The sequence below is a fragment of the Eublepharis macularius genome, chromosome 3 (assembly GCF_028583425.1).
Source record: "Eublepharis macularius isolate TG4126 chromosome 3, MPM_Emac_v1.0, whole genome shotgun sequence".
Classification (NCBI taxonomy): domain Eukaryota; kingdom Metazoa; phylum Chordata; class Lepidosauria; order Squamata; family Eublepharidae; genus Eublepharis; species Eublepharis macularius.
Genome location: NC_072792.1, coordinates 188,392,878 through 188,416,437, shown reverse-complemented (window position 1 = coordinate 188,416,437; position 23,560 = coordinate 188,392,878). Strand labels below are relative to the sequence as shown.

Genomic DNA, 23,560 nt, shown 5'->3' with positions numbered 1-23,560 from the left:
GCCGTTCCATGGACGCCTATGGGCTACGCCTTCTTTTTCCGTGGCGTAGCTTTTTTGCGCCGCTGTGGGCGTTCCCGCTTCTGGAGGAGCTTAGGGAGAGGACTAACTCCGACCCCGCCTTGCTCCCTGCCCCCCCCTGCGTCGGCGTAGGGCTCTACGCCACTCCTGCGCCGCCGCCCGGGCGCCTGTGGCTTGCACCGGTGCTGGCCCGCCGGCGGGCCAGCGCCGCGTCCCAGCGCGGGCGGAGGGCCACTTACGCGGGCGTACGGGCTAGATGCGCCCTCGCAAGCCTTAGTTCGGTTCCTGTTCACTTTCCGTGCCCTTCTTAGGATTGGGCTGCCCATGATTGAAGTTTTATATTTATTGCTTTGGAGTTTAATGTAGAGGAAGACCATATCTTTTTCCATTGGTCAAAAGAGATCAGAGCATTGCAGGCTTGTTGCCATTTATTTTGATAGGCATATTGTTTTGGTCTATGGAGGATCATAATAGTTTTATAGATTTTGGAGATCAATCCACGTCTTTGTTGATTGTTTGTTTCCAAAAGCTCTTCAAATTGAGTTTTTGGTTTTGATAGGATGTCCTTTAAGTGTATTTTATTTCCCATATTTGTCAGTTGTAAATATGTAAACCATGGGATTTAGTTTTAATTCCAATTCATTTTTTGTTAGAATTCCCATTTGAGATGATATGTCACAAAGTTTTATACTGGACAAGAATTTCCACTGTTTGTGACTGATCATGTTGCAGCCTGGTGGGAAACAGTTTTGCATGAGTATGGTTGAGTATCGTGATATTGGTGGGACTAACTTGAGTTTGTAGTGGTCCCATATTTTGAGTAAGTTTAACCAAAATATATTGTTTTCAATTTGAGTCAGTCTAAGGTGATGCTTACACCATAAAATCTCCTGTATTGAGACTGGAGAGTGTAGTTGCAGAGGAGTTAGCCATGTTAGTCTGTGGTAGCAAAATCAAAAAGAGTCCAGTAGCACCTTTAAGACTAACCAATTTTATTGTAGCATAAGCTTTCGAGAATCAAGTTCTCTTCGTCAGAGAGTGTAGTGGATCTAGAATTTGTGACCATAGTGTTTCTTCTGTAGATCTCAATATTTGTACTATTTGATGTTTAACCCAGTTTCATGCAGCATTAGCATGGAGAAAAGGCGGAGAAGAGGCAAATGGCTTGGTCGGAGAGAACAAAGATTCAGGAAGCGGCTGAGACATAGTTCCTTTCCGGAAAAAAACAGCTGCAGGGACAGTCCAGACCAAGAGGAGGAAAAAGTGTTGAGAAGGCCGAGGGAATAAGGAGTGCTTGGCTGCCCTTTGACTGTGTGGAGTAGCGGTTAGGGCGTCAGGCTAGATCCTTGGGCAACTGCGTTCTGCCACCCCATGGAAGCTGGCTTGATGTCACTGCAGCAGTCACTCACTCTCGGCCTAGCTTACCAAACAGGGTGGTTGTTGTGAGGATAAAATGTAGGAGCGTGGAACAACGTTGTAAGCTACTTTGGGAATAAAAGCACACTCAAGACACTCTGAACACAGAAGCCTCTCCCCTCCTCAAACATAGCCCTCCCCAGCCACCACTCCCAAATCTCCAGGTATTTCCCAACATAGAGCTGGAAGCCCTGCAAAATTCACCTCATGAAAATGCCACAAACCCTGAGGAGCTGTTTTCTACAAAAGGCAAAGGTTCAACAAATTCCTTACCTGTGAATGTTGCTATACCCTCTTTTTTACGAGAATCAGGATAACCTTAAAAAAACGTGCCCCTTGTGCCACAGAGCTTCGGCTATTCTCCTGCGGATCTCTCTCGTCCTCACCCCATAAATGATCGGGTTGAGCACTGGGGGAAGAATCACGTAGAGATTGGCGATGAGGATGTGGGCATAACGGGGGATGTTTCGGCCAAAGCGGTGGGTGAGGAAGGAGAAGAACGCTGGTGTGTAGAACACAAAAATCACAGCCACGTGGGAGCCACAGGTGCCCAGGGATTTCAGCCGGGCCTCCTTGGAGGGCAGCCGGAAAACAGTGCGAAGGATTTGCACATAGGACAAAAGGATCAAGACCACATCCAAAAAAAGGAAAGAGATAGTAAACAAGCCATAGACCATATTGATCCTGATGTCGGCACAGGAGAGCTTGGCGATGCCCATGTGCTCACAGTAAGTGTGGCCAATATTGATCCTGCCACTGCAGAAAGGCAAGCGCAGGGTCAGCAAAGCAATGGGAAAAACAAGGATGAACGTTCTCAGCACAACTGTAGCACACATCCAGGCTATACGGCTCTTCGTTAAGATTGTGGTGTATCTCAGGGGGTGACAGATGGCAACATATCTGTCAAAGGCCATGGCTACCAGCACAACCGATTCCATGCCCGTGAAGGAGTGGATGAAGAACATCTGGGTCAGGCAGGCCCCAAAGCTGATCTCCCCCAGGCCAAACCAGAAGATGGCCAGCATCTTGGGCAGGGTGGAGGTGGACAGGCCCAGATCGATGATCGAGAGCACAGAGAGGAAATAGAACATGGGCTGGTGGAGGCTGGCCTCTGTCTTCACGATGAAGAGGATGGTGAAATTCCCCAGGAGTGCAATGAGGTACCCAGCACAGAAAGGGATGGAGAGCCAGGAGTGTACAGATTGCAGCCCAGGGACTCCCAGCAGGATGAATGTGGGAGGATAGGAAGGGGTGCTGTTGAACAGTGGAAATCTCCTGTAACCCGAAAACGGAAAGAAAAAGGATGGTGGAGTGAGTAGCGGGGGGGGGGGTCCACCCACAATGGAGAACTGAAAATATATTCATTTTAGAAACTTGATGCCCCACGTGTTTCAAACTTTAGTCCCTCCTCTGGCACAATTTGAGGGCTAGTGGAGGTCTCACCCCATACTTAAGCATGCAGCAATGTATACATTACAAACCAACTCACTCCAGTCAAGTAATTTATTTATTGCCTTTTTTTGAAAAGCGAGGCTGTTGCACATCATATAATGTGAGATGAAATCACCACCCAATTCTCCCTCTCCTTCTCTTCCTTCCTTGTCTGGCTGCCCACCTGTCCTGTCCGTCCATCTGTCCGTCCTGCCTGCCTGCCTGCCTTCCTTTGCCAGACAACTCAGGATCCATCTACCTCGGAGTCCTGCCTGGCAAGTGGGGCCACCAGTGGAACAGGTGGAGCATCTTCAACACGTAATCCTCAGGACTGTGGTTGTTGTGATGACTATTTGTGCGGTCTCTTGGTCTCTCCTGAAGTATTCCTCACTCACTATAGATGCACTCGGGTTTCTCTTCAGCTCGCATAAATCTCGCACTATAGATGCTTATATTTTGCCTCTTCTACCCCTTCCTAAGGATGTTGATCATCAGCTATCTTATATACTAATAGTCAAGTGGCCCTGATCTGAGGATACTTAAATCTGGAGACTGGAACCATGAATGGACAAGGCAGAACTTCCTTCACACTTGAAATATGTCCCAAGTTTGCAGAAAAATATAAAATCTGGGGGAAAAAAACCCCAAAATGATAAAAGGAGCAGCTGTAGCTTTAATAAACAGATTCTCTCAGTGACTGTTGCTAGTGTTGCCAAGTAGGCCCCCTCCCCTGCTTTAAGGCCTGCTATGAACTGTGTTAAAGTTTCCTGCATTGCTGTTTTATTGCTACACAAAGATTGCTTTGCACGTGTGTGTGTTAATACACGTGTCAGTTTCCTGCCTGCGTGTCAATTGCCTTGCTGCTACAATAGACTGTGTAGTTCCCTGACTCCATGTTTGGATAACTGCACAAAGGACTCTTTTCCTGGGCAACTCTGCCCAGACCTGTATCTGGATTTCCAGTGTGTGTTTGGACTGTGTTACAAGTGTGCCCCGTGCCTGCATTGCCATCTGCCATGGACCGTGCCTGTTCCCTGCCTTGGACTGTGTTTTAAAGTGCTGTTTCCCCTGCCTCCATGGAAGCCTGCCTCATATGGGCCCAAGCCGCTGTTAGCAGCCGGGCGCCTGCCGGGGAAACCTCCAGCGAGCCTGGCTAGGCGCTCCCTGGTCAGTTCCCGCCTGGAGCCTCCCGCGAGCCGGTCGCCAAGCTTGCCCTCGCTACCGGGCAGCCTGCAAACCAGCCTCAGCTATGCCCAACCGGCATCCATGTTCTCAGGCAGCCAGAAGACCCAGAGGAAAAGACTGCTTTGAGAAGCCATTTCGGCGAAGCGGGCACACCATGTCCGCAGCGAGAGCCCCTCGCCCCGCTCTGCATATCTTAGGAGCCGCCCCGGAGAAGGAACTAAGTGCCGACCATCCCAAGCACTTAGAGAATGCATCTCAAAGAAACCTCCGCATTCCAGAGCTGATGACATCAGGACAAGCCCTGTCCGCTGGAACATCCTTTCAGCCCACTTGGATTTCCCCCTCCCTCTTTTGTCCCCTCTTCCTGAGGTGTCACTTATCACGATCTGATTACCAAAGTGGCCCATCCACGCCATTCAGCAGCCCATTAGACCCTTTGTTTTAATCTGTGAGAACCACCAAGTACAGCACCAGCCCCAGGGTACGTTTTGGGGTATTTAAGCTGGTCTCCCAGACCACTCGGTGCCTCGGCCATTCCCTATCCAGACCTCCTTGCTGTCCGTCTGTGGTCCCAGTGCTGGCATTGGGCCACCCTCGCTGCCGTGTCTCTGCTTCGCTCCAGGATTGTGAGTATTTCCCTTACCATCGTTGGGAACCCGCTAATGCGAATGTCTCTGTATTTCCTACTCTGTATTTCTTAGACCTTGTGTGTTCCTTGTATGATTGTGCAAGCTAGGCTTACGCTACACTCAATACACGTGTTTGGAATTTATTCGTTGTCTGCCTCTTTTTCACTAGAGTGTCTGGGATCGGGACCTCCGTAAACATAGGTTATGATCCTCGCTTAATATTAATAGTTACAGACTGCTACAGCTAATTCCCCATTATAATAAAGAGCAGTTCTGGTAACAGTTTACTGGTGGAGAATATGCGGGCATAACCCGGTTCGTGTGAATACACGTGAGTCGACACGCGTGTCTTCAGCGAACTGACTTAGAGGAAAATTTTCCAGACCTCAGTGTAAAGAGCGCAATTTTAGCTCAGGGAATTAAAAGTGTGAGTGTGTGTGGCTCTAGTGAGCATTTCTATCTTGTGGGTTGGCTTTTCCCCATTTCCTCCTTCAGCCAGCTTTGGACTACTTGCCTTTTGTGGTGCACCGCGAGGCCCTCCAGCCGTTATAACCGGTGTACTGTGGGTGAGGACCTCTGAACTGGTGAAGTTCCTGGCCACCTTCCGGGCCGCCTAAACGCGTCTATGTGGGTGGGATCCCAGAAGTAGGCTCTAGATATATACGCATATATATACTTCCTGAAGCAGCACATATAAAATTCTCTTCCGCCCTCCCCCGTCTCTCCTAAGTCCGTCCAAACCCCGTTCCTGCCAGCACTTAGGCTTCAATCCCCGCTGCGGAGGAAACGTGAAGGGATCGATAGTCCGTTTGTTCAGTTAGCTTTGGGAATCTAAAGCCAGGTTCCTGAAGCCCCGCGGCAGCCGGCCGCACCGTGCTTAAGAGTTTTAAGGTAGACTCTTGGGCGCCTTTCCGCTTGCGAGTTTTAAGTCAGACTCGTGGGCGCACCCTGCTTGGGAGTTGTTAGAACTCTCGAGCGCTTTTTCCGCTTGGGAGTACAGTAAGCTTTACTCCTGGGCACTTTTGCTTGGGGACGTGCAGAGGCAGTCCTTGAGCGCTTTCAGTCTTTTGGTCTTGGCTTGGAGACAGTTTAACCGTTTGTCTCTGAGCACGAGGCCTGGGGACTTTTTGAGTTTAGTTCTTGGGCAGAGAGCTTGAGAGCATTTGTAGCTTCTGAGCAGAGGCTTGGGAGACCCCTTAATTGCAGCTTCTAAGCAGAGGCTTGGGAGCACTTCAGTTTCCGAGCAGAGGCTTGGGAACACTTCTTGGTTTTCTGAGCACGTAGGCTTGGGAGACCCCTGAGCTTTGGCTTCTGAGCAGAGGCTTGGGAGCACTGAGCGTTTTAGTTCTTGGGCTTAGAGAGCTTGGGAGCACCCTCTGAGCCAGTAAACTTTTCCTGGTCCCGTGGCTTGTAGGCAAGCTTGAAACGGGAATAGGAATTTTCCTTCTCCCCCGGTGGAGAAGAACAGAGTGTAGGACCCTTAGAAATACCCTTGTGACCCTAAAAGTAGGACCTTAAAACCCCCTGGTAAAAACCCTTGAGGACCTGAGGGAAGGATAAACCTCCCAAAAGGGACATAGAGAGGAAGAAGTTGTTAAAACCCTTGAGCAGCTTTAATCGCCCCACCCCTGGTGTCGCTGATCCACTCTTTAACCTCCCCCGAGGTCAGCCTTAAACGAAAGTAAAATGTACCGGGCAAACCCCACCGTGCCCCGCCTGGAGAAGTGGCTAGTTAAGAAGGGAGATTGCCCTTGGGAAGCCGGTTCCTTCAAGGGACCTGACCCGCTCCAGATAGTCAGAAGTGCCTTCCAAGATTTTTGTGAAAAAGAGAAGCCCAAGTCGAGCAAGAAGGACAGATACGGAGCTTGGGCACTTTTCACTGCCTTACAGGACAGCGTGTCCCTGATAAATAAATTGCAGATAGCGCAGGAAGATAGTGAGCAGGAAATAGAGAGGCTCAGATTGGCCCAAGACAAAGAAAGGAAGGAGCTAGAGGAAAAAGCGAAGAGAGAACAGGACGCCCTGCACCTAGAAATCCAGAGTCTCAGGGCCAAACTCGTCGAACAGGAGAGAGACCATGAGGAGAAAGCAGTTGAGTGGCGCGCTGAACGCGTCAATTTCATATTGGAAAAACAAGGATTAACCACTGCCCTTCAGGACGCCCAGCACAAGGCTGAAGCGGCCTCCGCTCGTGCCGATATGGCTGAGCATGCAATAATCGAGGGACAGGAAAGAATCGCTAAACTAACCCATGCCGCCCAGTTCATGGCAGAGCACAATCACTCCAAGGTAGCTTCTGCGGACCACTCCGCCTGTAAGAGGGAGCTAGAGGCCCTAAAACAGCACCTGGGGATGCAGCAGGCCGTAATCTCCGCCGTGCATCCCGCAGCCCTCTTGGCCCTCCCCGAAGGTAGTACCGACAGTTGGTCACCTCCTTCGCCCCAGCCCGAGGAAGCTCCACAGCCCCTCCATCCGATAGCTACCAAAGAAATTGTCTCCACAGACGAGGACGGCAGGAAGACAGACCGAATAGTTAAGGAAACCCGCAATTGGAGGCCCGATGAGCTCCAAGCCATAGCGGACCGCATGGGACCCCTGAACCGAGACTCAGCTATACAATGGTTTGCTCACGTGACCATGTCCCAGCCCTCCGCCAGTGGCTCCGATGTAGCTCAGCTGGCCCGCCATTGTGCCAGCCCCGAAATAGTCACCTCCCTCAACGCATATATTTCTAACCGGAGACTAGCCACTCGCAGTCAGTATGGTGCCATGAAAGAGTTGTGTGCCTTCCTTTGGCCTACCAAGAGCTTGAAGGCCTTATACATTGCAGAGTCTCAAAAACCCGGAGAGGATCCAGAGGCATATTTAGCCAGGAAACAGCTCCTAGCCGAACTAGCAGACGAGGTAGATTTAGATTTGAGCGACATGCCGGACTTCGATGACTTAGAATTTAGGAGGGCAGTTATAGATGGACTCAACAGCACCACTCGCCTAGCCCTAGCAGGAGTTGAGCCCGGGAGCATTACATGGGGAGAGCTGGAATCCCGCATCAGGAGCATTGCTGGCCTGTTGCGAGAGACCGGCGCCATCCGCCATGTGAAGTCCCCGGCCTCTCGTAGAAAGGAGAGCGAGCCGATAAGTGCAGTCACCTATGCCAATCATGGCCCCCACTCTCAGTACCGACCGCAGGGACGCAGCCCGTACCCGGAGGCAAGGGGAGGGATCCTGAGGGGAAGGAGCAGTAGCTTTAACCGGGGAAGAGGACCAAGGGACTACCGTCCAGGAGTTTCCTTTGCGCCCGCCCCGAGTTACAGCTCCTCCTCCCAGCAGGGACCCCACGAGCCCCGACTACAGGATGCACCCATAGCCCCTTCTCACTCGCGAGCATCGCACCCGTACAACCATCAGGTCTACCCACCTCCAGATCAGTCTAACGCTTGGGGAGCATCGCAGGGCGACCACGAGGGCTACCGGGACCGCGGCAGCACGCCCCAGTCCAGGGACCCCCTCCGGTGGGAACTTTGGATGCGCCTCAAAAACATTGGAGCGAACATGGAGCTATTTGACGGAAAGCCCACGTCCGTTCTGATGAAGGCGATCATGGAGTGGGAAGACCAGCAACAGCCCCCAGTACCTCCGTCAGCGCCCCCTTTACCGCCTGACCCTCCCTTCTCGAGTCCCCCGATAGCTGCGGTCCGGGAACGCCCGAGCCCCAACAACCCCTTTAGAGGAAGCGTCGCTTCCACTGACCAGTGTGCAGGATCAGAATAGGGTTGCCCCGAGTCCCAGTCTCCCTCCGTGGGCATAGTTGCCAAACTAAAGCCGGACACATGGGGGAGACCGACAGTAAAGGCAGGGATCGGGACTCCCGGGGAAAAGAAGAAGCCTGCCACTCTCCTCATAGATACCGGAGCTTCACTTAATATACTCCGGCCCACCTTAGTCACGAAGGGCACCCAGACCCCCACAACCATGCAACTCGCCGGTTTTGGAGGCGGCATGCAGGAATCCCAGGTCTGGCAGGATATCCCCCTCTCCGTTGGGAACCTGACCACCAGGATTTCGGCATGCGCAAACTGGGGAGAAGATGATGGACTTTTGGGCATGCCATTTTTCCGTGCCGAGGGACTGACCATTGACCTAGCAAATGGGCTCCTGTGGCGCATCCCAGGAGGCCCAGACTTCGTCAATGCAATCCATCGGTGCGCAGCCCTTAAGGCCCCCCTTCCTCTCGCCCCCATCACAGGAGACCCCTGGGTTCAGGACTTTCCCGAAGTGTGGGTGACAGACAAGGCCGAGTGTGGGATAGTGAAGGGCGCCTGCGTCCTGATTGAAGGAAAGGACCCCCCTCCCCAACGACAGTACAAGTACCCAGCAGAAGCTGAGGCAGGGATAGCCAAGACTATAGAAGGACTCCTTGAGTGGGACGTCATACTCCCGATGCAGTCCATCTGCAACGCCCCATTGTGGCCAGTTCTAAAAGCAGATGGAGTGACCTGGAGAATGACGGTCGACTTCCGTGCCCTGAATGCCACCACCCCTCCAGTTGCCCCGGTTGTGGCCAAGTACAATGAGATCCTAACGGCCATTGCCGCTGGGTCCCGGTTCTACTCGGTCATAGACCTGGCCAACGCTTTCCACTCCATCCGGTTGCATGAGTCTTGCTGGTACAAGTTCGCGTTCACTTTCCGCGGGCAGCAATACGCATTCAAGCGGATACCCCAGGGATTCCACTCCAGCCCCAGTATTTGTCATGCCCATGTAGTTCAGATGTGGGAACGCCTCCAACCCTCCTCGAGGCCCCACGTACTGAGCTACGTGGATGACATTTTGGTCCACGCCCCCACGGAAGAATTAGCCCGCCAGATCACCAGGGAAGTCCTGGAACTCCTCCGCGAGACTGGGTTCAAGGCTAGCAGGGAAAAGGCCCAATTGGTTCAGACCAGCGTCAAGTACCTGGGTCTGACCCTGGGACCCGAGGGTCGCACCCCGGACGCCCAGCGAATGGAGGTCATTTCCAAGCTGCCTGCACCCACCGATGTCCCCTCCCTCAGAGCCCTTCTAGGAACTTTTAACTTTTCCCGAGACTTCATCGAGTCCTTTGCAGACAAGGCTCGCCCCCTTTATGCTCTCCTCAAGAAGAACACCCCCTGGGAGTGGGGACCGGAGCAACAGACAGCCTTAGCCGAGCTGAAGCGCAGTCTGGCCGCAGCCCCGGCCCTAGCCCATCCAGATGTCACCCAGCCGTTCTTTATTCAGTTAGCAGTGTCAGACAAGAGCATAGGAGCCACGCTCACCCAGCAGCAAGCGGGAACCGCTAGAGTAGTAGCCTATGCCTCTCGCAACCTAACCGCAGTAGAGACCAAGTTCAGCCCATGCGAAAAGACTTGCCTTGCTCTAGTTTGGAGTCTGACCCATTGGGAATTTATCATAGGAGGGTCACGTACAATAGTTCAGACCACTCACACGCCTCTCAAATATATCCTGTCGGGAAAAATACAAGACGGACAAGTCTCAAACGCCCGCATAGCGCAGTGGACCCTGGCCCTGGTCAACCGCGGAGTAGAATTTAAAAAGGAAACCACCGAGCCACCAGCCCCCTATGGCCTGTTAGTGACCGGGACCGAGCACGAGTGCCCCCTGGACCCGCCACCGCAGGTTGTTTGGCCAGTCACTTGGGGAGTCCCGCTAGAGGAAGCCCGACAGAACGGCTTCACATGCTGGTTCTGTGACGGCTCCTCCTTTCACGTTGGAGGCTCCCCTCGGACAGGCTACGGCGCCGTGCGAGTGAGCGACGCCCATACTCTCAAAGGTCCAGCCCGCCCCCATTCCAGCCAAGCGGCTGAGGTGCAAGCGCTTCTGGCAGTGCTTGAGTTTGAGCCCCCAGAAAGCCCGCTTGCCATTTACACAGACTCGGATTGGACGGCCAAAGCCGCCACGGTCTGGCTCCCGGTGTGGCAGAATCAGGGGTGGAGAGCAAGTGATGGGAAACCCGTAGCCCACCTACAGCTATGGCAGCAAGTAGCAGCACTCCTTCAGTCCCGCTCAGGCCCAACGCAGGTTACCCATGTCAAGGGACACCAGAAGACAAACTCAGAGACCGCTTATTGGAATGACCAGGCAGACCTCGCAGCCAAGGCAGCCGCCACTGAAAATGCTCCCCTACCGGAACCAGCTACCGATTGCCCCTTACACCCTGTCACCACCCGCGCACAAGCCCGCAGCCAGGCTCAGGGAACTACGGGAACACTAGACCTAGAGCAACTGCAGCTATCTGACCCAGAAGTAGCTGACCTCCTAACCGCAGGAAGAGATCAGACAGGAAGACTAATGATCCGAGAAGAGGAAGGCATAGTTTGGGCAGTAGATGCAGCCGGCGAACGCCACTGGGTAGTGCCATTGGAAGTTAGGGCTGACTTAATTCAGTTTGTCCACGAGCAGGGACACCGAGGCAAGGACCTGACTCTGGAAAGGGTAAAAGAGGTTGGATGGTGGCCTGGCATGCGCACCGAAGTAGCGCAATGGGTAGACAACTGTCTGTCCTGCGCTATGGTCAATGCAGACCCCACCGGACCTAGAGCTCCCCTCCAGCATCAGAGAATTGACGGACCCTGGGCTCGCATACAGATTGACTTTATCGGCCCCCTTCCCCCCACTCCGCGCGGCAATCGCTACTGCCTCACTGTCATAGACCCCTTCAGCAAATGGGTCGAAGCGTTTCCGTGCAAGCGCAACAATGCAGCCACCACAGCCAAACTACTATTCAACAATGTTTTTTCGCGATGGGGCATTGTGAGAGTCATGGACTCTGATTTAGGCTCACACTTCATTGGAGAAGTCACACAGGAACTTTGCAAGGCGCTAGGCATCCAGCAACGCTTCCACATAGCCGGCCACCCTCAAGCTTCGGGCGCCATAGAAAGAACCAACCGGACCCTCAAGGAGGCTCTCCGCAAAATGGTTCGCTCCTCCGGGAGAGACTGGGATGAAAAACTCCCCATAATCCTAATGGCCATCAGAGGTACCACCGCAGTTCACGGGCTCACACCCCATATGGTAATGACAGGGCGAAGAATGCAGCTCCCGGAAGCCTTCTGGCTAGATACGCAGCTCCCTTCTGATATGCAGCCCGTAGTGATTAATGACGCCTGGGTCCAGGATCTGCTCTCATCCATACACGCTGTCCACATGCAAGTGGCCCAGAAGTTGGGCACCGCTCAGAAAGATATGGACCGCAAATTAGGATGGGTCAGGAACCCCAGGCAGTGGGAGGAAGGACAGCTCGTTCTGTACAGAAAGTTCTCGCAAAAGGCGCATTCACTAGCAGCCAAATGGCAAGGCCCAGTCCCCATCACGAAAAGAGTCTCCCCAGCCGTCTATCAGATAGCTATCCAGAGAAAGACAGGAGGCACGTGGCTAAAATACTTTCACGCCTCTCAGTTAAAAGAATGGAAAGGGAAGCCGCTGCAAACTGCCCCTCCTGTGTATGATCCTGGGGGAGCCGCCACCAGCCCAGCCCCCCTCTGCCCAGTGATTCGCCAGATATCCCTTCACCCTGGGCCAGAGATACCCTGTGTCCCCTTAGACCAGACCTTTATAGCCTTAGTATAAAAGAAACAGTAGAATATGTAGATATAGGTGTGAATGTCAAAAGTTTTTCCAGTTCTATTCTTTAACTTCAGTAGGCGGGCCCCACAGTTGGGACCCTTGGGGAAGACACGGCAACCAAAGCCAAATAGGACCACCACCGAGAGTGATTCTTAATTGGATTGTAAGCCGCATGTTCGGAAAAAAAATTGCACAGGCAAAAGAGATTTGCTGTGTGTGAAAGTGGTTGGAGAGGCTTTAGCCCAAAGGTGCATACATTCTTTCGAACATAGTGGAACCACCAAAAAAGGTGATCCCTGTATTCGAAAATATATCACCCGCCGTGCTGGTGAAGATCCCGCATCTACGTAGATTCGGGGTCTCACCTGCCAGACCCACGCTTTCGCATGATGGTCGGCTTTGGCTTTGAGGGCCGTGCCTCCCCTGAAGGAAACCCCCGTCCAGCCCGTCAACCCCCTCTTTTACTAATGCTCATACTCGTCATGGTGAGTTGCTATACGGCGCCACCAGTTAGTACACTTTAGTGCAAAGGTAAGAGACCCGCCAGTATTCTGTAAATATGTTACCTCTGGAATATGTTATTGAGGTGCGTTCGCTACGCACAAGGGGCAGCGTGCCTCATTTACATAGCCAGGATCCCCCGCGCCAAGATGACCCCCGAATAACCCAGACCCAGTGGCGCCGGCAGATCTCGGCCGCCTCCGCCGCTTTTCGATAAACGCCGCCGAGCACCTTCGGCTCCACTTCGGCCCTTTCCGCCAGCAGCCGCCCACCCCGTCCGATGTAATCTTTTCCCTTGCCCGTACCGTATAAGGGAAAAGAAGGGGGGGAGACATAGTGAAGATATAATGAAGCCCTGCCAGGCACCCCAAGTAAGGGCAACCTAAAAGCACCCCACACCCGTATGCTTCTTGCTCCGTGTGTTTTTCTTTTTGCTCAGTGCATTTTTCTTTTGCTCAGTATATTTTTCTTTTTGCCCGGTGTACCCTTTTTTTTTTAAACCAGAAAATGGGGCCTCCCGAGGGAGTCCCTCCAAAAATTGCTTGTCCTGCAAACATATGACGAAGGCCTATTTTTGAAAATTACAGCGAGGGCCCCCGTCTGCAGCAACCCTTATAGCTACTGGATACCGCTCTCTAGTTTTTTTCCCTTTTAAAGCGGCAAGGCCAGGCCGAGCCGGACCGATAGCTCTCAGCCCGCAAAATAGAAACAGCCCGCCACCGAGCAAGGTGCACCTGAAGGCCACATAGTCTAGGCACCCAGGGACCCCTGGGGCGAGTTTGCATAATCCCGCCTGACGTACAGCCGACCCTTGCCCGACGCAAAGACGTCCCCCCTGAAATATACACGCTTTAGAAAGAAGCCTCCGCACAGGAGTTCCCCAGAGCAACAAGCTGGAAGGCTCGCTTAGTGCCCCTGGGACTTCTCGTTCGAACCCCGCTTAACATACAGTGCTGGCAGAAAAATGCCCTCCCTCTTTTTCCCTGCTTCACTTTATTTTATTTTGCTGCAAGAAACTCAGGGAACCTGTACTTATATCCGCAGGTCTCCCCAGGACATTTTCACTACAGAAAGGAAAGGAAGGCCGGGAGATGAGGCACCTGGCCACTCTGTGTTTGCTCGTGCTGGCAGGCACCCTAATAGAGGGACGCCCGTCCAAATTAATGCCCTACCCCCACTGGAGATGTATCAATACACCCTGGCAGGAAATGAAATGATGGTCTGCAAGGTTGTGCAGCAGATTAATATGACCACCCCCACGGATCGCACAAACTTCCGCAGTTGCGAAGAGCAGTGGATCCGACCCCCAGAGCTTGTTATTTTATGTGTGAGAGTGAAAACCATGTCCCAAGAATTAATATGTTACTCGCCTACCGACACAGTGTCACCACTCGCTCCGATTCCATGTATGTTTCTCCCCCGCATCAGGCCAGCCCCCACCGCAGTCCCGGTGGTAGACAAATATACCACCCCTGCCAATTTCGAAACCTCGCCATTTGTCACTGAGGCTTTTGGACCATACTGTGAAGTTATTCTAGTGTCGGCCGCAGTATGGAAGGCAGGAGACCCCTTTAGAATGACCATCCTACTAGGCACCACTACCACTGAGTCTGCATCAGTCATTATCACGCCCCCTTCAGGCGCAGCTCTCTCCTTTGCTATAGAACGCTGGGAGAACCTGACCTGGATTGTAAAAGAGAAAGACCTAGCCAAACACGGCCCACCCGATTGGATACTGGTTCAACAGACGCCAGAATGCCAAACCAAGCCCCTAGTAGAGAAATTTCACCGGCTTGGGCTGCTCTTTGTAAACTTGACTCACGAACCAGGCAATTATTCCCTGCTGATCCGGACCCAGGAGACCCACGCCATCCAAATTGACCCTTTGATTGCTAGCAATGAACAATTAAGCCAAGGCGGCACGCATATAGTGGGCTCCCATGTTTTAAAAACTGACATTCGAGAGAGAGTTCTAGTCCGCCCGCAAATGTCTTTAAAAGAGATCCGCATAGACTTAGCTGAGCTAAATGTAACCCAGAGGCTGCCGCAGTGCGCTCCCTATCTGGAGGCCGGTAGCAAGGGTTGGAATGCATGGCTACAACTGTGGATCGATCCCTCTCCTTCTCTCTCGCGTGCCAGACGAAGCATTGCCGACTGGACTGCTCCTGCAGCCGGAGGCTTAGCAATCATGGATTCGGTCAACATTGAGACTCTCGCTAATAAGTTTGCCCATGTCACGACCAGCATCTCCGACTTAGGTAAACCGGTGGTGCAGTCCCTAAATTCCATTTCGAATGGGCAACACGAGATCAGCTCCATTTTAGTTAACTGGGAGAGTCAAATTGAAAGAGATTTTTCTCTGCTGCTCAAAGGAACACAGTCTTTGGAACGCAACATGTCAATAGCCATGGCATGTATGCAAGCCCAACAATTAAATCAGGCTGTGGCCATGGGGCTAATTCGGCAAGCCACGGACGGGCACTTGCCCCTGGAAATTAAAAGATTGATTATGCCCAAATTGACACCCGTAGAACTGGAGCTTGAATCCTGGTGGTCTCTTGTAAATTCCTCATTCTCACCGACCACCCAGGAGCTTAAATTATTTTTATTAACGGCCAGTGCGCACGAGTCATTCCATGTGTATCCAGTCGTGCCTCTGGGACTCCAAGTCAGCGACACCGAAGTCCTCTACGCCCGCCACCCCGACCATTGGGCCCGCTTCACCCCGACCGGATGGCAGCTCGTCAGCCTCCAAGGGTGCCAGCATCGAGACCAGACCGGCTTCATTTGCCAGGACCAAGCCTTTGCACCTCATCACCCCTGTGTAGCCCCGCAAGTAGACGCCCTCAACGAGTGCTCTTTCGAGGTCGTCCGGGAGAACAGCTCCGCTGTGGTCTACCTTGGGAAAGGATGTGCCTGCGTGCGAACGGCCTGCGACTTTGTGATCCTGAATTCGTTCCAGATCAAGCCCGTGATCCCGGGAGTCAACCGCTGCTTCTGCAACCTGTCTTCGGTGGCAGCCTGCGACTTCACCTACACGGTACCGGTCTGGACCCAAGAAGAGATCCTGGTGGCACCCTCCATCTATCGCTATGTGAAGCCAGTCTCCCTTGGCATCGGTCTGGAGCTAATCCACGAGCTCCTGGCCCACCCGCAGCTCCACCGCACCCTCCAGAGCATCCAGAGGGACGGGGACACCACTGCTTTGGTTGTGTCCCACAACGGAAAGGAGATTTTGGATCTTGTCCAGCGGATTAAGACCACCGGCGAGCATTCCTGGTGGGAGACCCTCTTTGGTTGGAGCCCCACTGCCACTGGAATTTACAATTTGGCTCTGCACCCGATCGTTGTGATTTTGGCCTTTCAAGTTTTATTATGTGCCTCATTACTTTATTTGGGCTGTTGGAGCCGCCGACAGCTCCAGCAACTCCAGCTGTCTTACCGTTTGGACCATTACAATCCAGACCTCCTCTTGCCCTAATGGTTATTCTTGGCGCCCCGTTTTCAGCCCTTGTTTGTTTTATTGCTTGTGCCGGTATGGACTATGATTATGTTTATTACTATGTGTACGGATCCTGCACCGGCCCCATGGACGCTCTGCTGCCGGACACCGCTCCGAGGCCCTCTTGTGGACTAGGGGGGGACGTATTTTCCCGCCTCCCAGCCCACGGCCCGCCTGCGAACGACCGCCAGCGGAACTACCTCCATGAGGACTAGAACTGTGTGCCTGAAGCCCTTCTCGCCGCCTGCTGACCCTGCCCTGCGGATTGACGCGGACAGCAAGGGGGGGTGGAAGTGTGTTTTGGAACACATGGACTAAGCTTGCTTATTCTTGTAAATATGCAACCCAGTCTAGCAGCTGTACTGCGGACTGAGCCATCTGTGATCTTTGTTGCCCTGTTGGTTTATGAAGTTCTTGCCATTGCTTCTTATGAATTTTACTCCCATGAATTTAGCCCCGAACTAGTCCCTCCCTCTATCCACTGCAAGTGCGCCCATGAACTTTATCCCGATGAATTTGATTTTAACCTTTTGAATTGCCTTCTTAACCCAACTCCCTCCGCCGAGGCAGTTCTAGTCTATGAATTTGATTTTAATCCAGCCATATTGATTTGGGTTTTAATTGCGAAGTCTATTTTTCTGCCCCCATGAGCCCTTCCGCCGCTCACCCTCATGAATTATTTCCTCGCACTTGCTTTTATCGTTGCTGCTTTATCTATTGGTTTTAACTTCCCGGTTTATTGCTTTTAATCATATATATATCTATGTATTTATGATTTTAACCATCTATGAATTGCTCTACCCTTTATGAATTGATCTATGCCTGACTTGCACTTTCTTATATGAATTATTCTCTCACCTATGAGCTTTGTTTTAACTTCCTATGAAGTAGCCTGCTTTTATTCTTACATTCATGAATTGTATCCATGAATTGCCTTTGCTTTTAATCTTATGTCTATGAATTAATCCATGTATATGAATTGCTCCTGGTTTTTAATGCTTTTAACCCATCATGAATTACGTATGAATTACCTTCATCCATGAATTAATCAATGTACACAGATATGAATTATTGCTGCTTGTATACATGAATTGCTCATTGCTGCTTATATCACTATGAATTGCTATTACTTATGAATTATTGCTATTTATTCTGACGGTTGCACTTAGCACACCTCCTGGTGTGAACCCAGAGACCTGCAGCCCATTGGCTGATCTAAATTGCACTTATTCGGTTAGGTGGTTCTCCAAACTAAATTTTTGAGTGACGCCTCCTCCCCCTTCCCTTCCCACTCCTTCTTCGCTCGAAGCTCGACCACCGGACATTGCCGACCACCTCGCCTTTGAAGTCAAGTTCGGAGACCCACGCGCCTGACGTCACGGGGTCTCCGAGGGGGGGGGAATTGTTGCCAAGTAGGCCCCCTCCCCTGCATTAAGGCCTGCTATGAACTGTGTAAAAGTTTCCTGCATTGCTGTTTTATTGCTACACAAAGATTGCTTTGCACGTGTGTGTGTTAATACACGTGTCAGTTTCCTGCCTGCGTGTCAATTGCCTTGCTGCTACAATAGACTGTGTAGTTCCCTGACTCCATGTTTGGATAACTGCACAAAGGACTCTTTTCCTGGGCAACTCTGCCCAGACCTGTATCTGGATTTCCAGTGTGTGTTTGGACTGTGTTACAAGTGTGCCCCGTGCCTGCATTGCCATCTGCCACGGACCGTGCCTGTTCCCTGCCTTGGACTGTGTTTTAAAGTGCTGTTTCCCCTGCCTCCATGGAAGCCTGCCTCATATGGGCCCAAGCCGCTGTTAGCAGCCGGGCGCCTGCCGGGGAAACCTCCAGCGAGCCTGGCTAGGCGCTCCCTGGTCAGTTCCCGCCTGGAGCCTCCTGCGAGCCGGTCGCCAAGCTTGCCCTCGCTACCGGGCAGCCTGCAAACCAGCCTCAGCTATGCCCAACCGGCATCCATGTTCTCAGGCAGCCAGAAGACCCAGAGGAAAAGACTGCTTTGAGAAGCCATTTCGGCGAAGCGGGCACACCATGTCCGCAGCGAGAGCCCCTCGCCCCGCTCTGCATATCTTAGGAGCCGCCCCGGAGAAGGAACTAAGTGCCGACCATCCCAAGCACTTAGAGAATGCATCTCAAAGAAACCTCCGCATTCCAGAGCTGATGACATCAGGACAAGCCCTGTCCGCTGGAACATCCTTTCAGCCCACTTGGATTTCCCCCTCCCTCTTTTGTCCCCTCTTCCTGAGGTGTCACTTATCACGATCTGATTACCAAAGTGGCCCATCCACGCCATTCAGCAGCCCATTAGACCCTTTGTTTTAATCTGTGAGAACCACCAAGTACAGCACCAGCCCCAGGGTACGTTTTGGGGTATTTAAGCTGGTCTCCCAGACCACTCGGTGCCTCGGCCATTCCCTATCCAGACCTCCTTGCTGTCCGTCTGTGGTCCCAGTGCTGGCATTGGGCCACCCTCGCTGCCGTGTCTCTGCTTCGCTCCAGGATTGTGAGTATTTCCCTTACCATCGTTGGGAACCCGCTAATGCGAATGTCTCTGTATTTCCTACTCTGTATTTCTTAGACCTTGTGTGTTCCTTGTATGATTGTGCAAGCTAGGCTTACGCTACACTCAATACACGTGTTTGGAATTTATTCGTTGTCTGCCTCTTTTTCACTAGAGTGTCTGGGATCGGGACCTCCGTAAACATAGGTTATGATCCTCGCTTAATATTAATAGTTACAGACTGCTACAGCTAATTCCCCATTATAATAAAGAGCAGTTCTGGTAACACTAGGCAATCATAATAGTTGAGCTGGTATTCCAGTCTTGGTTTCAGTCAGTAAAAGACAAGGGGAGGGAACAGAGCCATTTCCCAGTCTGGGCCTGTGAGGGAGGACTGATTGGGGTCAGGCCCTGAAGGCAACAAGATACAACATGACTTGCATGACTCATCCAGGCCCGGCTGCTTGCCACTGTTCAGCAGCAGCTCCCCCCAAAGCCAGTGCAGTGTAGTGGGAGGGGGACATGAGATGTCCCCCATAAGTCCTTGCAGGCTCCCCACGTGCCTCCCTATTGTATTATATTACCTTGCACTAGATTGTATTATGCCAATCCTCCCTGGTCTCTCTAACACGCACAGAGGAGCTGGAGAGCAGCCTGGCATGTGGGGCCACCACGAGTGGGAACGGGAGGAGCAGCTTCAACCTGAAGTCCTCGGGACACACCGGTTGTGAAGGCTGCCAGTGCCGTATCCCTCGGTCTCCCCTGAAGTGCTCCTCACTTGCTGTAGGTGCTCATATCCTGCCCCTCCCACCCCATCCAACAGATGTTGATCTCCAGCTGTGCCTCTCTAACGTTCTACTACATCAGTTATCTCGCACTAGATTTTGTTACGTCAGTCTTCCTTTGCCTCTGTAACAACAACATCTGTGGGTCCCCCCCCCCCACTCCTTTGAACCCAGGCAAGACGGAAGTCTCGCTGGTTGCAAAAGCAGAGATGGTGAAGGACGTTGTGCTTCTGGCCTTTGGTGGGTTTCAGTTGACCCTGGCTGACTCTCTTAAGAGCCTGGGGGTTATACTAGACCCAGCGCTACTGCTAGAGAAGCAAGTGAATGCAGCTGCAAACTAGGCCTTCTCAGAACTCAGACTAGCCTAGAAGATGCCCCCCCCCCCGCTCTTGACACGCTAGATCTGGCCCCCCAGATTCACACCATGGTAACACTGAGACTTGTGGATAAAATCAAGAGGGTGCAGAAGAGAGCGATGAGGATCATCAGGGGTCTGGAGACTGAGCCCTACGAGGAAAGGCTGAGGGCCTTGGGAATGTTTAGTTTGGAGAAGAGGAGACAGAGCTAAGCTACAAGTGACGCCTGACACAAGTTGGACACTTGTCAGCTTCCCTCAAGTTTTGATGGGAAATGTAGACATCCTGGTCTTGCAGCTGTAATGGAGAGCCAAGCTGTAAAACCAGGACGCCTACATTTCCCATCAAAACCTGAGGGAAGCTGACAAGTGTCCAACCTGTGTAAAGCGTTACTTGTAGCTTGGCTCTGTGGGGGTACATGATTGCTCTCTTTAAGTATTTGAAAGGCTGTAATTTGGAGGAGGACAAGGAGCTGTTCCAGTTGGCAGCAGAGGGTAGGACGCGAAGCAATGGGCTTAAATTACATGCCCAAAGGTACCGGCTGGATATTAGGAAGAACTTTTTCATAGTCAGAGTAGGTCAAAGGTAGAATCAGCTGCCTAGGGAGGTGGTGAGCCCCCCCCCCCCTCACTGGCAGTTTTCAAGAAAAGGCTGGATGAATCTTTGTCAGGGCTGCTTTAGGCTGATCCTGCATTGGGCAGGGGGTTGGACCAGAAGGTCTGTATGGCCCCTTCCAGCTCTATGATTCTATGACTACCGTAATGCACTCTATAGAGGTCTCCCCTCAAAGCCAACTTGGAGACTCCGGCTGGTGCAGAACGCTGCAGCTCACTTACTTTCAGGAGCCAGATGGAGCATGGATAACACTCCCCTTCTGCACTCACTCCATTGGCTTTCCATCAGTTACTGGGCACAGTTCAAGGGCACATTCAACGCCCATGGCTTTGGCACCTCATATCTGTGTGAACATCTCTCCCCACATGTTCTTCCACGGCAACTTCGCTCATTTGAAGAGAGCTGTCTACAGACACAACCCTGCAATTGGACAAAATCCACAGCTGCTGCACACGGCTGTCTCTGTAGAAGCCCCCGCCTTATGGAACAGCCTGCCTGAGGAGGTCAGGAAAACTCCCTTTCTCCTGCCTTTCCACAAACGATGCGAAACTGAATTATTCAGGAGAGCGAGCTACCCAGAACATAGGGCGGTGTCCTAAGAAATAGCTCACAGGGGTGCTTTGATCAGGACAGGGACTAGACGCTACTGGCTCCTGCTGGCTCACCTGGCGAGGATCCTGGTTGTCCACTTCTCCTCGGGGTCAAAGGGGATGCCCAGGTGAGGGGCTGGCAGCAGCTGCATCCTGGCTGGGGCTGTGAGGCTGCCTGGCTGAGCTGGAAGCCGCATTTATGGCATCACCTTGGCGATCCCCAGCAGGCCTCTCAGCCGTTTATCTCCTTCTCTAAATAGCTGCCTTCTGTCCCTTGGGGCTCCAGCGCTTCCAAGTCTGCAGCGTGATCTAATGGCTAGTTGGGAGAACATTTCCCCTGACATCCATTCTTGAGTAGAGATCCAGTCACCTCTGGCAGCACCTGGGGATTATTCTGCTCTTTAACCGACTGCTATGCCCATTCCATATCGAACCAAAACCAGTCTCTGTAATGTGCTGGTTTCCAGATCCCCCTGCCTCTTGAGGTAACTCTCATGAGGCTGGAAGGTATGGAACGAGTTTCCCTCGGTCAGGGGTCCCCGACCTTTGCTAGCCTGCCAGCACCTTTGAATCCTGGCACAAGGTGGCAGGTGCAAGAACAAAATGGCCACCACAAGAAGCGGTGCCAACCACCAACTGCGTTTTTTTCACCATGTTCTGCAGCGTTCCGGAAGAAGGTGAGTAGTGTGGAAACAGCCCTGGATTACTGTGTTTAGTTCTGGGGGCCTCATTACAAAAGGGATGTGGATAAAATTGAGAGGGTGCAGAGGAGAGCGACAAGAATGATCAGGGGTCTGGAGACTGAGCCCTACGAGGAAAGGCTGAGGGCCTTGGGAATGTTTAGTTTGGAGAAGAGGAGGTTGAGGGGGGACATGATTGCTCTCTTTAAATATTTGAAAGGCTTTCATTTGGAGGAGGGCAAGGAGCTGTTCCAGTTGGCAGCAGAGGGTAGGACACGAAGCAATGGGCTAAAACTATATGTACAAAGGTACCGGCTGGATATTAGGAAAAACTTTTCCACGGTCAGAGTAGTTCAAAGCTGGAATCAGCTGCCTAGGGAGGTGTGGTGAGCTCCCCTTCACTGGCAGTTTTCAAGAAGAGGCTGGATGAATACTTGTCAGAGATGCCTTAGGCTCATCCTGCATTGGGCAGGGGGTTGGACTAGAATGGCCTCTTCCAACTGTGATTCTGAAGTCTCTGTAAGTTGTACACTTGGGCACGTGTCCGGTACAAGTGGTAGAAGTTTTCTGTTTCTTCTGAATGCACCTGTAATGATTACAAGTAAATGTGTGCATGTATCTTTAAATGCTTGGTGTGAGATAGGTGAACAGTGGGGGTGAAAGAGAGGGAAGAGTGAGTGATATGATTGGTTGATGACTGAGAGGGTGGGCGGAGTGAAGGCAGTCTGAGACTGAGAGTGGAGAGCAAAAGTGTCAGTCAGAGGAAAGCAGGCCGGCTGTGTGCTGCCTGAGTATATGGAAATATTCATGAGAGAAATATGACCTGTGTGGACCCTGAACTGAGCATGTCTGTGAAAGGACACTCAGTCAGGGAAAAGGAGGCCGGCTGTGTGCTGCCTGAGTATACTGAAGTATTTATGAGAGAAATATGACCTGTGTGGACCCTGAACTGAGCATGTCTGTGAAAGGACACTCAGTCAGGGAAAGGGAGGCCGGCTGTGGGCTGCCTGAGTATGCTGAAGTATTCATGAGAGAAATATGACCTGTGTGGACCCTGAACTGGGCATGTCTGTGAAAGGACACTCAGTCAGGGAAAGGGAGGCCGGCTGTGTGCTACTGCCTGAGTATATGGAAATCTTTATGAGAGAAATATGACCTGTGTGGACCCTGAACTGAGCATGTCTGTGAAAGGACACTCAGTCAGGGAAAGGGAGGCCGGCTGTGTGCTACTGCCTGAGTATATGGAAATCTTTATGAGAGAAATATGACCTGTGTGGACCCTGAACTGAGCATGTCTGTGAAAGGACACTCAGTCAGGGAAAGAGAGGCCGGCTGTGTGCTGCTGCCTGAGTATATGGAAATCTTTATGAGAGAAATATGACCTGTGTGGACCCTGAACTGAGCATGTCTGTGAAAGGACACTCAGTCAGGGAAAGGGAGGCCGGCTGTGTGCTACTGCCTGAGTATATGGAAATCTTTATGAGAGAAATATGACCTGTGTGGACCCTGAACTGAGCATGTCTGTGAAAGGACACTCAGTCAGGGAAAGAGAGGCCAGCTGTGTGCTGCTGCCTGAGTATATGGAAATCTTTATGAGAGAAATATGACCTGTGTGGACCCTGAACTGAGCATGTCTGTGAAAGGACACTCAGTCAGGGAAAGGGAGGCCAGCTGGGTGCTGCCTGAGCAGGTTTCATATTTCTGTGAGAGAAATACTGAGTCTAGAGAAAGAGGCTGTGT

General features: G+C 52.0%; 1 protein-coding gene across 1 annotated transcript; it reads right to left on the bottom strand.

Moving 5' to 3' along the window:
• Positions 1 to 1,742: 1,742 nt before the first annotated feature.
• LOC129326428 (olfactory receptor 52E4-like) lies at positions 1,743 to 21,337 on the bottom strand. The gene is made up of 2 exons (XM_054974587.1): positions 21,216 to 21,337; positions 1,743 to 2,709 (listed from the first exon to the last, which is right to left on the bottom strand). Exons 1-2 carry the CDS (start codon positions 21,335 to 21,337, stop codon positions 1,743 to 1,745), a joined length of 1,089 nt encoding a protein of 362 aa, XP_054830562.1.
• Between the last annotated feature and the right edge of the window lie 2,223 nt (positions 21,338 to 23,560).

Excerpts from the sequence above, each read along its gene's own strand:
- LOC129326428 (XM_054974587.1), bottom strand. The coding sequence starts at position 21,337 with ATGCGGCTTCCAGCTCAGCCAGGCAGCCTCACAGCCCCAGCCAGGATG. Across the intron at positions 2,710-21,215 it reads ACAACCAGGATCCTCGCCAG|GAGATTTCCACTGTTCAACA; the intron begins GTGAGCCAGCAG and ends TTCGGGTTACAG.